Raw genomic sequence first — 17,439 nt, 5'->3', positions numbered from 1 at the left:
AAAATCCTCATTTTCAAACTATCATTTGTCATTTATATAGAAATTGCATTTTCAAAATACGGTTTCAAATTAATCAAATAAATAAACCGATAGTTTTTTTAAAACATGCCAAAAACCCATATCTTGTTTGGCAATAGGGCAATTTGAGCCAAAATTCTGAGTCTATGCGCTCAGTTCAGTTTACACAGAAAGTGGAAACAGGCTCATCACCCATTACAAAAGATGGAAAGAATGAAGCCAAGGAATACCCTAAAACCACTTGGCAAATAACCCTTAAAACAACATTATATTACCAACTTACCGCTAGTCACTCCATGCTTGGTCACAAAGCAAAATGATAATACAACTCAGCAAAAAAGTGGGAAAAAAGGAAAAAGGGTAAAGGTTCCTATAAAGGCATATAATGATACATACAAAGAGATAGCTTGGTAGTAGGGTAAAACTGCCATCTTCCTCAAACACCACGTAAAAAACCTCAAAGCCTTCTCTCTCCAACATCATGGGCTTTTATCACCTTGAATAACAAAAAGAAACCCCAATAGAGCTTGGTTTCTGCTTTTACAAAGCCATAAGAAATTTTGCTTTCTGTCTTTTGGGATTTCATTCTTTCAGCTGTCAAGTGTATAATAGCCCAGTGATATCTATGATCTTTTATGATGTGTTCAATGATTGGTTCATAAAATTGCAAATCCTCTGATGCTTTAAAGTACACACCATCAATATGGGCATCTTCCATTCATGATTGCTGGGTTGAGTTCATGCACGCAATTCAGTTTGTATAAAAAAATAAAAGTGGAAACAGGCTCATCAAATATTACAGAAAAAATGTAAACAAAGAAGCTAAGGAATACCTTACAACCACACGGCAAATGACCCTTAAACAGCATTATATTACCACTAGTCACTCTATACTTGGTCAGGAAGCAAAACTGATATACATCTCAGCAAATAAGTGGGGAAAAGGGAAAAGGGAAAAGGGAAAGGTTCCCATAAAGGCATATAATGATACATACAAAGTGATAACTTCGTAGTGAGGGTAAAACTGCCTTCTTCCCTCAAAACACCATATAAAAAACCTCTCTTCTCAGCATCTAAAGACTCCCAAGTCTGGCGTAATCAAAGGGGTGTCAGGTTAAACAGATTATAGGTCATGGCTCATTCAGGTAGTTTCAAACGGTTGAACAGCACAAGGAAACTTTGCTCAGGAACAACATAAAGGAAACCAAGATCTGCGCCTCGGACATATGGTCCCATGCCCTGAATGAACATATTTTACACAGGTAACAAAATGAAAGCAACTAAAATTCAATTTGTAACTTACAACTAAAGATAGTATTATATAGAATCTAAGCAAATATCCCAGATAGTTTCATTACCTTGCCACTGAGTTGGAGAAGTTCACCATCAACCCATTGGGGATTGCGGAATCCAAATTCAGCTATTCTCCCTTGACCGCTGTAACTTGCAACCTGGATGAAAGAGCTTCTGTAATAAGTTCTCATGTTCAGAAAATCCAAGGCAGCTGATTTGGAAGCACCCAATAAGGAGAGGTAATGAACATTCACGTTTCCACTTTGAAATAAACTTTCATTTCAATTGAATGCACAAGAAAAGATATTGGAAGAGGAGTGTATTAAGCAATGAAACAAGAGCATAGAAACAAACAAGTGTCTAATTTATTGATTTCCAAAAACTAATAAGCAACCAGTCATAAAAGAAAATTCATTTTTATTCATGTTAATTGGAACTCAAAAAGCATGAACTACCTGTATTGGACACATCATGAGTATGGGTATTTTAAGGATATGCACCCAACACGCTGACTGTTGGATACAGGTGCTAAGGCTTTTAGCCTTTGATATACATTGTGAGTTTATTAGCAAATAGTTAAGCTTTTGAGTCAATCCATAAACTTAACTTGGTATCAAAGCCTTGCTCACGAGAGGCCATTTGAACCTTACTGCGCTTTTATTTCCCTCATTTATGAATCCATGTGCAAGCAAGAGGAGGTTGCACATGAGGCAGATTACACTCTTGGGTAAAATTGATAGCTTTAACTACAGACATAACCAACAGGAGGGTCTGACAGAGGAAAGCATGTATTCCTTTTTCATCATCAATTTCTGCCAACACTTTCATAAGATGATATATCTATTACATATTTATTTCAAAGTGGATCAGTTACCATTATTTCAAAGTGAATCAAGTACAGATATGGAACACATGATGTTGCACAAAGATATAATTGTAGACTGGGACATGAAAAATTAAGAAAATAAAATAAATAAAATAAATAAATACAGAATGGTCACATCAACTCAGCTATGTCATTTTGTAGGGATAAGATGAATATAACACCTACATTAAACTATAATGAACATATGTTTTCTAGTTCCATGTAAAAGGCTATCAATGTTTGACATGCAAATGAGGTCCACTGGTTAAGAAAGGAAAAATAGTACTGTCCTACAGAGGTTTGTATAGCATTGTTCAACGAGGCATATGATGGCTAATGCTAGTATGCTGTTACTATTTGTAAATAATAAAGCAAGATGACAGTAAATGCTAGTATGCTATTAAGATTGGTTAATGCACAAAACAAGATGAATGAGGCATGTGTATCTAGTCCCCTATAAATAACTTCCCACGGATAAAGGTTAATATTTTCCTTCATTTGTTGCAAGTCTAAAACTCCTTCCAAGTGTACTATAAATTTTCTTAGTATGCCATGAGAAGCACTGGCAAGAGTCTTCTAAAACCTTTCCAAGGATCCTCAATTCTTTAGTACCAACTACCAACCAAACAGCCTAAGAGCCATTCAAGATTAAAGGTTTAGAAAAGTTGATATTTGTTGATTACTCATGGTTTCGAATTAGAGGTGAAAATACCTCTTGTGCTTAGTATGAGAGAGAGAGAGAGAGAGAGAGAGAGAGATGCACTGCACGTGAGCACATGTGACACACACACACACACAAATGTATCTGGCATAATTACCACGCCCAACTCATCTGGATACATTCCACGATTGGGGATACGACTCCCTTTCCCAATTTTAGCACGAAAGGTCACCTAAGGAATCAAAACATACATGAATTAGAATTTTCTAACAAGAAAAGCTGAATTAATTGAAAAAATACCATTTATATGCATAAGAAATAAACATAATTGCAGATAATAAACAGAATGGTGTAACTAAAAAAATTATAAAGATATAAACCTGCCCAGCAGGAACATTAAGATCTCCTGTTAGCTTCACTGCCTCGACATATTCAAAGAACTCGACATCTGAAGACTTATCATTGTCATCCCCTCCATTCCAGTTGCCAAATTTACACCTTAGTTGTACCACCTCAGTTCCATAAGGGCCAAATGCACCGACATAGAGGCCTATACTTCAACCATAAAATCTTATTTTCAAAGAGACTTCATTACTTGAATTGAAAATTAGAAAGAAAAGAAAGGGAAACAAGCTCACCATCAAATGGATCTAAGCTGCCTTTGGAAGTGGTAATCCGACTAAAACTTGTATGCTCAGATAGTCTATTCCGCTTCTGTGCCTGACTAACAGCGAGTTTGACAATTTCACGTACATCTCTAGAAACCTAAGACAAAAAAGGTATTGATTAATTTTTTGTCAAGAAGCAAACCAGTGCAGTAGAAAAGTAAAGAAGCCCACATGACCAAGGACTCAACTTTTGATCAAATTCTCAAAATTCTTTGTTTCAATATCAACCTCTTCCAAAATATGAAAATTTACCTCGACAAAAAAAAAAATGATAATTCCAAGAAGTATTAGCGATTCCTTCCATTAGCAGCTAGACCAAGATTGACGTTGAAATAGATAATCAAAACCTTAGTATGTTTTGTCATGGACACCAGTCGAAAGTAGAATAATACCTATTTTGATCATAAAATCACTCAAAGAAACAAGCACAAGGGAGGTGTTTTCCCAAAAAAAAATCAAAAAATCAAAATTAAGCCTGTTAAGCTCAAAGTAATCCCCCTAATGCTCATCACAAGAAGCTCATTGATAACACTAACAGCAAGCAAATATATAGGAGTCTGATCACGCAAAAGCTCCAGATCTCATTTTCCATATTCAATGAGTCAGATCTCTATCTTACCTTTGGAGAAACTTTATCAGCACTCCAAAATGCTTTAGCCACTTCAGAAGGCATGAGTTCAGAAATGCCCTGAGCTGCTATTGCTGCCACTTTGACCTTGGACACCTTATTTTCTCCAATATCATGATCTTGACTTCTCACAGGAACATGTAGCACAAAAGAATCTCTTTCCATGTCTCTAATTTCAGCTGGTTGACGCACGTAATCATCCTTAGAAGATGTATCCTCTTTATTATGCAAAACCCCACCAATAAAAAGCTTCATATCCAAATTCTGGCCATCTTCTGCTGTGTTACTACCTCCTCCCAGAGCAACCTCATCTGGCTGAATCTTGTCCAAGTCATCAGCTTCATCTTCAGAATCCTCACTAGATTGTGTCTTCTCATCATCTTCTTGCATGAACTGCTTCACAGAATCACCATCCTCTATCACTTCATCAGGAACATTAATTTTCATGACTTTGACTTTCAATTCTGGAATTTTATCTTTGAGAAAATTTATCACACTTTTTATCCCTTCCTCAGTTGCCCCCTCAATACTTATGCCCTTCTCCTCTCTTTTCTCTGTCTTACCTTCATTCCCCTGAATGTCTACTACAGATGCAGTCTCAGTTTCAGAAGAGGATGAGCCTTTTGTGGGCCTGGATGTCAAACTTGTGGGGTTCGCTGTACTTCCCTTGGCTCGCTGCAAATATACTACCTGTCAAAGGATATAATATCAGCTGCAATTTGCATAAACAGCATAAAGAATTTGGAAACCTTCAAAGACCCTAGAAAACAAGACTTTCCACATAAGAGATGCAAGGAGATGGGGCAAACCCCAGCCCAGATAATTATCAAAAGAAAAGTTCAGCATCTCTATAGAGTATTCACTGTTGGACAATCTGTTGCATGTGTGGTCTGAGACAATGCAACAGTTTAAACCTAAGAGCAATACACAGAAGTTGGAAAATAGAACTCTCTTTAATTAAGAAATAATTAGACAAAATAAAAGGAAAGTAAAGAAATGATCAAGCTTTTTCTGACAAACAACCAAATCTTTTTGCGTGTCCAAGCTTATGAAATGGAAAATAGGATGTTCAATGAAATTCTTTGGCTTAAAGAAAACTAAATGACTAGCAGGTCCAGTAATGTGCTGATAAATCCAGCCTAGTTTCACACAAGGCATGAACCCAACTCCCAAAGGGGCAGACCAGGGTAACATTAAATTTCAAGACCCAACTAGATTTCAAACCAGGCCAGTGATGAACATGTTAAGACAGGTCATTTATATGTGCTAAAGAATTGCTTGAAAATTTCAGGATGTAAGCTAACCAGGTCTCTCCACAACCTGGTACAGAGTTAGAACCAACTAGAAGTTTGTTTTGCTTTGGACATCAAAGTTAGAAACCCCAATTAGATGGGGACACTTAAAAATAATTATAATAATACTCATTGCACTTCTAAGACGGCATTGTCACCAAAAGGGTTTGGAATGATCTTGAACGGTTATATTCACATCAATCTAAGGCTGGACCGGCACTTTTGAGGCTTGGACCTTGACGGCCATTCTATGCTACCAACTCAACAAAGTCTCAAATCAAAACCAGCTATGCAGGTAACATTAGTTTAGTATTATATTAATGGTGGCTGAAGATTCAGTCCTTTCAAGTCCTAAAAAACTTTCCAGATCTGCAGAACATTTTACATACCACTATACCAGTCTTTGCCTAAAATATATGATCCTTTCTTGAGCGGACCATATCGTGGAACAATCAAAAAAATGTTTTCACCTTCAATCATAAATGGAACTTCCAGAGAAAATTCCATAGAGAAGTTTCGCATAAATAAGATTTATGGTATCCCTTTTGCCATTGATTATTGAGAATTTGAACATACATTTGGATCTACCAAATGGATACTCTAGATTTACCAAAATTTGAAAAGTGCAACTACAAGAAATAATGTACGAATGAAGACTTAATACACACATCATTGTCGCAGATATGTGTGCATATTTTGAATTTAAAAAATGGTTTTCCTAAACAAAAGTCAGTCAAACAGTTAAAGTATCCTGACTCTGCATCTGTGCTAACTGAGTCTAGCCAAACTCAGTAGCAGCTGAGTTAGGCAGGCAGCTTGGTCATCACTGAACATAAGTATCAACCTTGACTAAATAAATAAAAAATGATTTGTGATATAAAAAAAGGTATTTGGATTTCACCTGCATAATGTACTTCTCATCCGAATCTTTGACCACAAAAATTTCAAACAGTGGAGTTCCTGCAGATGCAGTAACCAGTTGTCTGCAATAAAAAATAGTCAGTAAGGCTCCTCAGGATATCAGGAATCAATTGATACCAGAAGTTTTTTTTTTTTACCTAGGACTGTAACTCCTGCCAACAAATCTTCCCACTCCAGGTGTTATATGAACTAATCTGCCAAAGGGATCATCAGAATCAGCAGAGCAGCCTACCCACCACCCAACCTGCAAATCAATGGGTTAAAAAGGCTTTCCATGAGGATGCCATGAGTATAATAATCAAACTGAGCTAATAATAAGTCACATTAAGTTCATCTTAAGTAACATGCATGAATGTGAAACATGATCCACTTATTTAGGAACTCAGAGATGCAAAAAAACAGCTGACAAGGCAGAGAACTAGGAAAACAGTTTCACGTCAAGAGTAATTGCTACCATCTTTCAAACAATCCATTTCACAAACAAAGCTTCGTGAAACTGAGGTTTCAAAATTTGTAAATGAGAACAATATCATTAAACTGGATCCAAATTTACAGGCCCAGTAGCACCCCCCTTAAAGCAGCCTGCTCGTCTTTGATTGGAGGAGTATTCTATAGCAACAAGTAGCCTTTATCCTTTTCAGGCTTATCTTCGGTAAAGTCTTTTTTCCCCTTAGCCTTATCTGATCTACCAAATCCAGTTCCTGTCTCTTCAGCTAAATTTCTTCAGAAATCTAAAGCTCCATATTAGTTTAAGGTCTTTGCATGGCTAGTGACGCATAAGAAAGTAAACACCAATGACATGTTATAGTTGAAAGATCTTACAAAACCTTTAGTACTGACTATTGCATTTTTTGCATAGAGAATGCAAAGATGGTTGATCATCTTTTTCTACATTATCTGCTGATTTTGGGGCTATGACACAGATTATTCAATCTTGCTGATTTGGATTAGGTTTCCCTAAGTAGTATATGTGACCTATTGACTATCTCTTATAGGGGTTTAGGGAGTACCAAAGAGGCAAAGTCCTTTGGCAAACAGCTTGCTTCACCTTGATTTGAAATGTGTGGTGAAAACGAAAGGTAGGATTTTTTAGGACAAGTGAAGGACTTCAGAAACTCACTTAGACCTAATTCATTTCTATTCATCTTTTTATGCAACCTGTACCATTACTTTCGAAGGCACTCTTGTCGATGTTGTTTAGCTCAATTGGAACTCATTGTGTAGAACAAAAAGGTATGGATAGCAACGAGAGGAGCATTGATTAGGTCTCTATTGGATGGAGATGAGATAAACCCTATGAAGTGATGAGATGCTTTATTTGTATATTCACATGTAGTATTCCAATGCAGAGGTCTCCTTAGTATAGAAGAGGAGTTCAGTCATATATTTTTTTATTTGTCTTTGTATTTTTGGGGAGGACTCTTCATCCTTCTCATGTGCTTATTATCACATTGAATACATATTTTTTTTCTTATAAAAAAAAATATTAGACCTTTAGACAGGGTGTAAATAAAATGGGAATTAGGTTGCTTTGTTAGTTTCATTCTGTTTCGAAGAATTTCCCGTCTTTCATTGTATCCTCTCTCTCTCTTAATTAAAAACATATCTCAGTTTTCATCTGTGTCTGCAAAGAACTGTAACTTTGCCATGACATGGAGTGAAAAATTCCAAAGACTACTGGCATATGATCCTGCAATATTTAGACAACCTACCAAGACTTAGCTTGCAATATACCTTGTAAGTAATGAACTCTTCTATCCATATTTTCACAATTCTATCCATCATCAGAAGATAAATTTGTTTCTGCATTTGATTGATAGCATGTTTTGTCTTGACTCCTGAACTTTTTCCTAGCATCTGATGATATTTCAAACAATGAAGTATCTTCTTCTACTTCCTTCTTACCTTTCAGTTAATATGAAACTTTAAGGCAAGCCATGGTTTTTTCCATGCTGATCCAAGAAAGTATCCATGGGTCATTCCTAGTTAACAAAGGTCTAGAACAATGTTGTCAAAAGAAAAAGGTGATGTCAAGGCGATAGGACTCTTTTTAGCCTAAGGCAAAAGGCGATAACATGAGTACAGTAAGGCAATAAAAAATATACACATATTTTTGCCTATTCGATACTTAATCAATACAAGCGTTGTCTTCAACAATCAATACTATTAATTTTACACTCCTCATAGTGTCTTATAAAATTAAAAAAATAGTAATAAAGTGTTAAATGTTATATCCCACATCATAAGAAACATCATATTGTTTAGAGAAATTCATCCTATCCAAAATGCATATTCTAATTTTACAGACATCTAAAAAACAAAATAAAAGAATAAATATCCTAGAAAAGTTTTGGGCATCATCATCATAGTCATCACTACATTAAAATTATTATCACTTTAATCAAGACTAAATTGATAGCCCTCTATTTCATTATCACTATGATTAATAACATAATATTTCATCTTATACTTTATTAAATCTAATATTAGATCGAATTAAATTACAATCTAAGTATGTTTAATCTTAACTCATGGTTGATAGCAACCACCTCTATGCCTTGCACCTTATCCCAAGGCAATCGCCTAAGCATTGCCTCTTTTAAGCCGCCTTGCCTAGGCCTTTAAGAGGTGGCTTTTATCTGCCCCACCTGGCCTAGTGGCCTAAGCAACCCAGGAGATCGCCTTTGATAACACTAGTCTGAAATCTTCTGCTTGCTTAACTTTATGATTTTTGTGAATATGAAATGTCTTCAAGTCTTACAAATAGCCTCGAAAATAGGTTCATCGTAAATTAGGCATAAAAATGCAAAAAAAAAGGAAAAAAGAAAAAAAGAAAGATGATGTCAAAATATTTGCCTATCTCCAAGCATAAGTACAAAAAGGGAGGGGTTGAGTCATGGGTTCGGTTGGGTGCGGACAGTCTAGGGTTGTTTATGGAAGGTCTGAAACTCTGTATTATGGATGAGAAAGAAACAGGATGGGGAAGGGAGTGGAAGGAACAGGGCCGAACATTCTCTATGTCACGAGGGATAAACAACGCGGGGGAGTATATCCGGCTAGGGGTCTCCGATCTTGAGAGGAAACACTTCTGCATCTTCGTCCCGAGAGGCAGAAAGGAAAAGCGAGGGTGGATGACCATGGCGGACAAGATTAAAGAGGTGATAGGTGCTTTTGTTAGTAGATCAAAAACCCAGGAAGGAAAGGCTATGGGGAAAATTGCTGGGGGGAATTCATACGCAACAATAGCAAAACGCGCTTTGTTGGGCAATCCAAACGCGATCGCAGTGAAGGTCAAAAGAGAGGATTCGATGGGATTGTTGAAGAAGTTGGAACACTGTGTTGTGGCGAGCAGGAGGAGTAACGTAGGGGAAGAGGATGATCTTGAGAAGTTGGGACAGCGTTGGGCAAAATCGTGGGAGCTTAAAGGTAGCCTAGGGTTGGTTAAAATGGAAAAGGGAAGGGTTCTACTGGACTTTGAAGACTTGGAAGAGGCGCGTCGTGTTGTTTCTTCTGGAAATCGCACGATAGAAGGAGTCCAGGTAGGGTTGGATTTTTGGAGTCCGAGGAGTGGGTGCTGGACAGAGGAGGAGAAGGCAAAGGAGATTTGGGTGAGATTATTTGGACTTCCAGTTTCGTTTTGGAGCCCAGAGATTTTGAAGAAGGTGGGGGACGAATGCGGTGGCTTTATCACAGCCGATGAACAAACGAAGACGTTGGGTGAGCTACAGTGGGCCAGAATCTTAGTGAGGGGAAGAGGTGGTGCTCGTCCGAGTGTTTTGGAAGTCGTAGTGGAAGAGGAGGTCTATGAGATAGCATTATGGTGGGAATGCCGTCCGGTGATAAGGAGGTCTTCCAGACAAGCAGACGGCCGGTGTAGCAGCGAGGTTGGGGGTGAGGAGTCCTCACGCGCGGAGAAGCGAGTGACAAAGGGGTGGGTGAGCGTGAGGCTCGAGGACCTGCATCCGTCAGGAGATGGGACGGGTGGGCAGAGGGCTGTTGGGGGTTGGGTTGTATCCAATGAAGGTCGAGGCCCAATAGTCCCGTCTTGGACCCAATCTGGTGCAGTCCACCCTTTAAGTTCAAATGCCAGCCAAAAGGTGTTAAAAGGGGACGGTGGGCCTGGGCTGAAGAGTGGAGTAATGGGATTAAAGTTAAAAGGGGTGGCTTTAAGTCCAGATGCAGGCCCGTCGTGTAGGCCCGATGAGGTGGGCTGTTCCAATACAGGCCCAGTCTCGACATCAAACAAAGGCCCAAGTTCAAAGGGATATGGTACACAGTCTGTTAGAAGTGTAGATACAAGGGAGGGCCCATCTTCTTCATCAGCAGGCCAAGACCAGAATATCTCTCAGAAGAAGGACCTACTGTTGACGGGGCCTGATCCAGGTATGACTCATGCGCTAGAGCCTTTTGTTGCGTGGGAGACTGAGGACTTGAGGAAGTTAAATGGCGTGGTTAGGATATCAGAGACGGATAAGGCACTGGAAGAGGAATCAACGAGGTATGGAAAGGGGCTGGGGTCTTGGGGGAAAAGGGTTCTGGGGATTTCTCATCTCAACTCTCTTAATTTTGATCGGACTCCGGGAGTGGAGTCTTTCGGTCATTCTGGGGATTGGAATGAGGGGGTTCGGGTTGACAATACAATGTGGCTAACGGTATATGAGGGCTGTGTTGAGAGGAGCAATGGATGCAGGGAGGTGGGAGCAAAGGAAAGCAGCAGTGCTATGGAAAGGGGGATTCTTGAGGTCGGTGCCATATGTGATACTCAAACAGATAGAGGAATGCAGGAGGATAAATGGGAGGAGAGTGATCTGGCAAAATTCAGTCAATTCCTGGGATTCCCCACGGAGGGATTGGAGAAGGAAATACTGAAGTTTCTGTCTCAAATCAGAAAGAGAAGGGAGAAAATCCATAGTAAAGAGCTATTGGAAAAATCTAAGTTTGAAAGGGAGTTAAAAAGACTGGAATGCTCCATTAATTATGAGGGGGGGATTAAACAGAAAGGCTCGGTACAGGGCAAAGGGCGCCAGATTATGATTGTCCAATGAAGATGAAAATTCTGAGTTGGAATGTGAGGGGAGCAAATGATAGCTCTAAAAGAAAAGTAATTAAGACGTTTATAAGGAATCAGAGGGTGGACGTAATCTGTATTCAGGAGACTAAAATTCAAGCGATGTCGGATAACATTGCGAGAAGCATAGGCTCTGGCAGATTCCTTGAGTGGAAGGTTGTGAATGCGGAAGGAGCTTCGGGAGGAATTCTGATGTGCTGGGATAAAAGGACCCTGGAGGTTCTAGATTGGGAAGAGGGCCAGTTTACCTTATCTTGTAGATTCCGGAATGTAGAAAATGGGGCGATTTGGATTTTTACGGGAGTGTACGGCCTGTTCTCCAAGATGGAAAGGGAGGCTTTATGGGATGAGTTGGGGGCGATTAGAGGGCTGTGGGAAGACCCGTGGTGTATAGGGGGGGACTTTAACATAACCTTGTTTCCGAGGGAAAGGAGCAGCCAGAGGAGAATGAATTCAGCAATGAGGAAATTTGCGGAAATAGTGGATGACCTGGGGCTGATGGATCTCCCACTTCAAGGGGGAGAATTTACTTGGAATGGGGGACAAAACAATCAGGTCTGGGCAAGATTGGACAGGTTCCTTGTTTCCCCTAGTTGGACTGACCAATACAATGGGATTAGTCAATGTAGGCTGTCCCGTCCGGTCTCCAATCATTTCCCAATTATGCTAGTGGGAGGGGGGATAAGACGAGGCCCAACTCTATTCAGATTTGAAAATATGTGGCTTAAGGTTGAGGGCTTCAAAGATTTAGTGCGCAGCTGGTGGCAAGGAATTGAGGTTAGAGGCAGTGGTAGTTACAAGTTGGCTATTAAGATGAAGGAAGTCAAACAGAAATTGAAAGTTTGAAATAGAGAAGTTTTTGGGAAGCTAGAGACCAATAAATCCTTAGCCCTGCAGCAGGTGGAGTTTTGGGATAGGGAGGAAAGTGGGAGAATTCTGACTGTGGAGGAAACAGAGCTTAAGAAAGAAGCAAAGGATAATTATAGGAAATGGGTGATTATGGAAGAGACTCATTGGAGACAGCTTTCTAGGGAAATATGGCTGAAGGAGGGGGATAGAAACACGGGCTTTTTTCATCGTATGGCAAGCGCTCACCGTAGAAATAATCATTTGGAGAGAATAAAGATCAATGGGGAGTGGCTGTTAGAGGAGCAGGAAATCAGGGAAGGAATTGCTAGCACGTTCCAAAGTTTGCTCTCAGAAGATATGGGGTGGAAGGCGGACATAGGGGGCCTTCGGTTAGACCAGATCAGCCAACAAGAGGCTGAGACCTTGGAGAGGCCCTTTACAGAGGAGGAAATCTATGTAGCTCTGATGGAGATGAATGGGGATAAAGCCCCTGGTCCGGACGGCTTTACAATGGCATTTTGGCAAAGTTGCTGGGAGTTCATTAAAGAGGAAATTTTGGAAATGTTCAAAGACTTCTATGACCACAGTTCTTTCCTCAAGAGTCTTAATAATACCTTCTTGGTGCTGATCCCCAAGAAGAGTGGGGCTGAGGACCTTAGAGATTTTAGACCGATTAGTCTCTTGGGGGGGCTTTACAAGTTATTGGCTAAAGTGCTAGCTAACAGACTGAAGAAAGTAGTTGGTAAGGTGGTATCCATTTCTCAGAATGCCTTTGTGAAGGGAAGACAAATCCTTGATGCGTCTTTAGTTGCAAATGAAGTAATAGACACGTGGCAGAGACAAAAGGAAAAGGGCATTATATGCAAGTTGGATATAGAGAAAGCCTATGACTGCATCAATTGGAAGTTCTTGGTGAAGGTGTTACAAAAGATGGGATTCGGGTCTAAATGGGTGGGGTGGGGTGGATGTGGAGTTGCCTATCGTCAGCTAAATTTTCAGTGTTGGTGAATGGAGTGCCTGCAGGTTTCTTCCCTAGCACTAAAGGCCTTAGACAAGGGGATCCGCTGTCTCCTTACCTCTTCATCATGGGGATGGAAGTGCTTGATGTGCTTATCAGGAGAGCGGTGGAGGGGGGGTTCTTATCAGGATGCAACATAAGGGGTGGAAGTGGTCCTTCTTTGAACATCTCTCACTTATTTTTTGCTGATGACACAATTATCTTCTGTGAGGCCAGAAAGGATCACCTAACTTACTTGGGGTGGATTTTATTCTGGTTTGAAGCGGCTTCAGGCTTAAAGATTAACTTAGCCAAGAGTGAAATCATTCCAGTTGGTGAGGTGGTGGAGGTGGAGGAGTTGGCTGTTGAGCTTGGCTGTAGGGTGGGGACTCTACCTTCTCAGTATTTGGGTCTTCCTTTAGGGGCCCCAAATAGAGCGCATATATGGGATGGGGTGGAGGAAAGAGTGAGGAGGAGACTAGCTTTTTGGAAACGGCAATACATTTCTAAAGGAGGAAGAGTCACCTTAATAAAAAGTACATTGGCTAGCATGCCAATCTACCAAATGTCCATTTTCAGAATGCCAAAGGTGGTTGTTAGAAGGATTGAGAAAGTGCAAAGGGATTTTCTGTGGGGAGGGGGAAACATGGAGAGAAAAGTGCATTTGGTTAAATGGGAGGTGGTTTGTACAGACAAAGAGAAAGGTGGGCTAGGCCTTAGAAAGCTAGCTTTGTTGAACAAAGCTTTACTTGGCAAGTGGATATGGAGGTATGCATGTGAAAAAAATATTTTGTGGAGACAAGTGATTAAGGTGAAGTATGGGCAGGAGGGTCTTGATTGGAGGCCCAAAAAAGGAAATGGGGCGGTTGGTGTAGGGGTTTGGAAGGAGATTTGGAAAGAATCAGATTGGTGTTGGGATAACATAACATTCCGTGTAGGAAAGGGCAACTTGATTTGCTTTTGGACAGATGTGTGGTGCTCATATTCTTCATTGGCTCAATGTTTCCCTCATCTCTTTGGTATGGCTGCGCATCAGAGTTTGACGGTTGAGGAAATGTGGGATCAAAATTCGGGTCAAGGAAACTGGAACCTACACTTCTTGAGGGACTTCAATGATTGGGAGATTGAGTTGGTTGGGGAGTTCCTCCACATTTTGAGGGGTTTTAAACCTTCTTTGGAGGAAGATTCAGTTATATGGAGAAAAGGAAGAAGTGGTCAGTTTAGGGTTAAGGAAGCTTACAGTTTGTTGACGAATTCTGAGGTTATGGGATTTCCCCATAAAAGCATTTGGGTGGCAAGAGTGCCAACTAAAGTTGCTTTTTTTGCGTGGGAGGCGTCATGGGGGAAGGTGCTAACTTTGGATAGTCTTCAAAGAAGAGGATTTCAACTTCCAAATCGGTGTTTCTTGTGTGAATGTGAAGAAGAAAGTGTAAATCATATCCTTATATATTGTACAGTGGTTAGAGCTTTATGGGATATTGTCTTTGGTTTAGTTGATGTAAAATGGGTTTTTCCGGGAACTGTAAAGGAGGTCTTAGCTAGTTGGAGGGGCTCGTTTGTGGGAAAGAAAAGGAAAAAGATATGGGAAGCCATTCCGTTGTGCATTTTTTAGACGGTATGGAAGGAGAGGAATAGATTAGCTTTTAGGGGGGGGGGGGGTTTTGAATGTTCAAAAGTTAAAGAATTCTTTTGTTTGTAACTTGTGGAGTTGGGCCAAATTGTATGTAGGTGAGGAGGCGTTCTCCCTTATAGGCTTTTTAGAGTGGATAGCCTCCACTTAATGGGAGGTGATCCTTTGTTTTGTTTTTTGAGGCCTATGCTGTTTTGTATACTTCCTGTATGCTGTGCGGCGTTTTGCCTTTTTTAATGCATATCTTTTACTTATCAAAAAAAAAAAAAAGAGAAGAGCTTATTGCCCTTTTTATCCATGGTAATCAAAGATTCAAAGATAACTGGCCAATTGTAGCTAAGAAAGTTACCAGTCCACTAGCTGTATGTCTACACAACTTTGAAGCATCATGGTAGCGCTCTTCATCTATTGCATTCTGCATGTTAAAAATGAAAAATGTCTCAAGAGTCAAAAATGTTCTAAATTCAGTTCTATACTTACTAATAGTGATCCAAATACAAATCTAACCTTCAACTGAGACATGATTTCAGTAACGCTATCCATTGACATAGCCTCTGCAATGGCCATTTTCAACTTGGCAGCTTCCTCAAAGTCTTCCCTTTCAATTGCATCCTCTAGTTGAAACTGTAAAGCATAGACTCCAGTGAAAACAAAATCATGCACGTCACTTATGCATGTTTGAAATTGGAACATTTACCCAGCTCTAAGAAACAGGGATAGATCTCAACTACCTGGATCTTAGTTAAGTTCAATCTATTATTGTGACTCATTATACAGGAATTCATCATTAAATTTTAAAAAATAATAATAATAGATCAATCAATCAATTGACCAGCTCTTTGTGGCTCATCATGTGACATTCTCCAACATTAACAGAAGTCATCAATAGAGCCACATAATAAAATTTGTAATTCAAACAAAAAAAAAAAAAACAATCTTGAATCCAATCTTGTCAGTTATTTTGGCTTTCAAAAGATGGCAAGCCAACAAAAACCAAACCGAATAATTGTTTTTTATGCTAAAAAAAAAAAAAAAAGAGTAAAGATTCAATGTTCCCTGGGTCTCAAATAATTAAGCCAAAAAAAAAAAAAAACTCTTAACCAAATTCAGCAGTCGGCTACACTGTATTCAGAGCCCAATCAGGATAACAACCCGTTCGATCATAGAAACAGTTCAAAATTTCAAATACTAAGATGAATCCGATCAAATTCAGCAATTAGGCACAATTAAAGAAGAACCCACTTAACAAAAATTAAGAATGACAAGTGACTTAGCCAAAGATATAGAGAGAAACATGAAATGGGTGTGTTAAGAAACAATATATAACCCTCAAATACTCACAAGACTTCAGCGAATTCAGCAATTGGGCACACGCAATCAAGAAGCCACTTCGCAGAATCAGTGATTCACAAAAAGAGAGAGACGGGAAATGAAAAGAAAAGGTACCTTGAGAACAGAAGCAAAGCTCTCAGCCTGCTCAATTTCAGAGAAATGCCGACTCCATTGATTCCAATCCCATCCAGAAGAAGAGCTGCTATTCCCGTTATTCGCAATGGTGGGGTTGTTGCTGCAACGGCAACACAGATTGGGACTCTTGCGGGGCCTGAAATCCGCCGGCTTGTGGTACACAGAACAACCCAGACCCCAACCAAAGAAGAAGCCGAGCTTGAGATTCGAAGATCTCTTAGAAGATAACAGGGCATCAGAACAGGACTTGGACGGCCTGAACTGAGTCATGGAGGCTATGTGCCCCATGCCCCAGGCATTTGTCAGCGCCATCTCTCTCTCCTCTCTCTTTCTCCTCCTCCTTTTATCGTCTTTTGATATATGGATAGAATCGCCGGATAATTCAACCCCTGTGACACTTGCGCTTTGATAAAAGATGAAAGTGGCATATATATTAATGTTACGTTTGGTTTTGAAAAATCTGAGATAGGAATTAAATAAAAATAAAATATTATTATATATTCACTTATTAAATGAAATTAATTAATTTTAAAAATATATAAATTTTCAGTTAATTTTGATGATATATTGATTTTTTCTTATTTATAATAAAATTAAATTTGAAAAATAATTTTTCTCAATTCATAATAAAAATCTAAATGGAAAATAATAAAGAAAGATGACTATATGAGTCTACAGGATAACATTTCAATTAACCCTAAAAATATTAATCCATGAAATTATTGGCTTTGTATTTAAAGGGTGGTGAAATTATTATAACTAATATTTTTAAAAGCTATAAAGTCATGTGCTGGCCCTTGTGACCCGTAAACCTCAACTGCGCACTCGGCCCTTGGAGACCAAGCGCAGCGCAGTACACGTGTTGTGAAAATGAAAAGTTGGGTAAAATTCAACGTGGAGGCCAATTTTAACACGGTACACCACAAATAATATCTTGATATTTATATATATGTAATTAATATAAAAACTCTGACGTTAGTAAAATAGTAAATATCATCCAAGTGGAGAAAGCTTGGCTTCAAAGTGCAAACAAAGTACAAACGCACTTGATAGAATCATCTACAGTATCAAAGGAGTGGACA

The 17,439-nt window shown here is 39.3% G+C and overlaps 1 protein-coding gene across 1 annotated transcript; it reads right to left on the bottom strand.

The window, feature by feature from the left end:
• Nucleotides 1-759: 759 nt before the first annotated feature.
• LOC100262100 (protein EXECUTER 2, chloroplastic) lies at nt 760-16,819 on the bottom strand. The gene is made up of 11 exons (XM_002279698.5): nt 16,337-16,819; nt 15,398-15,514; nt 15,240-15,305; nt 6,484-6,590; nt 6,327-6,408; nt 4,125-4,823; nt 3,476-3,602; nt 3,218-3,387; nt 2,995-3,069; nt 1,377-1,469; nt 760-1,257 (listed from the first exon to the last, which is right to left on the bottom strand). Exons 1-11 carry the CDS (start codon nt 16,667-16,669, stop codon nt 1,156-1,158), a joined length of 1,971 nt encoding a protein of 656 aa, XP_002279734.3. The 5' UTR covers nt 16,670-16,819; the 3' UTR covers nt 760-1,155.
• Between the last annotated feature and the right edge of the window lie 620 nt (nt 16,820-17,439).

The sequence above is a fragment of the Vitis vinifera genome, chromosome 17 (assembly GCF_030704535.1).
Source record: "Vitis vinifera cultivar Pinot Noir 40024 chromosome 17, ASM3070453v1".
In the NCBI taxonomy this organism is placed as follows: Eukaryota; Viridiplantae; Streptophyta; class Magnoliopsida; order Vitales; family Vitaceae; genus Vitis; species Vitis vinifera.
This window is presented reverse-complemented; position numbering and strand designations above follow the sequence as displayed.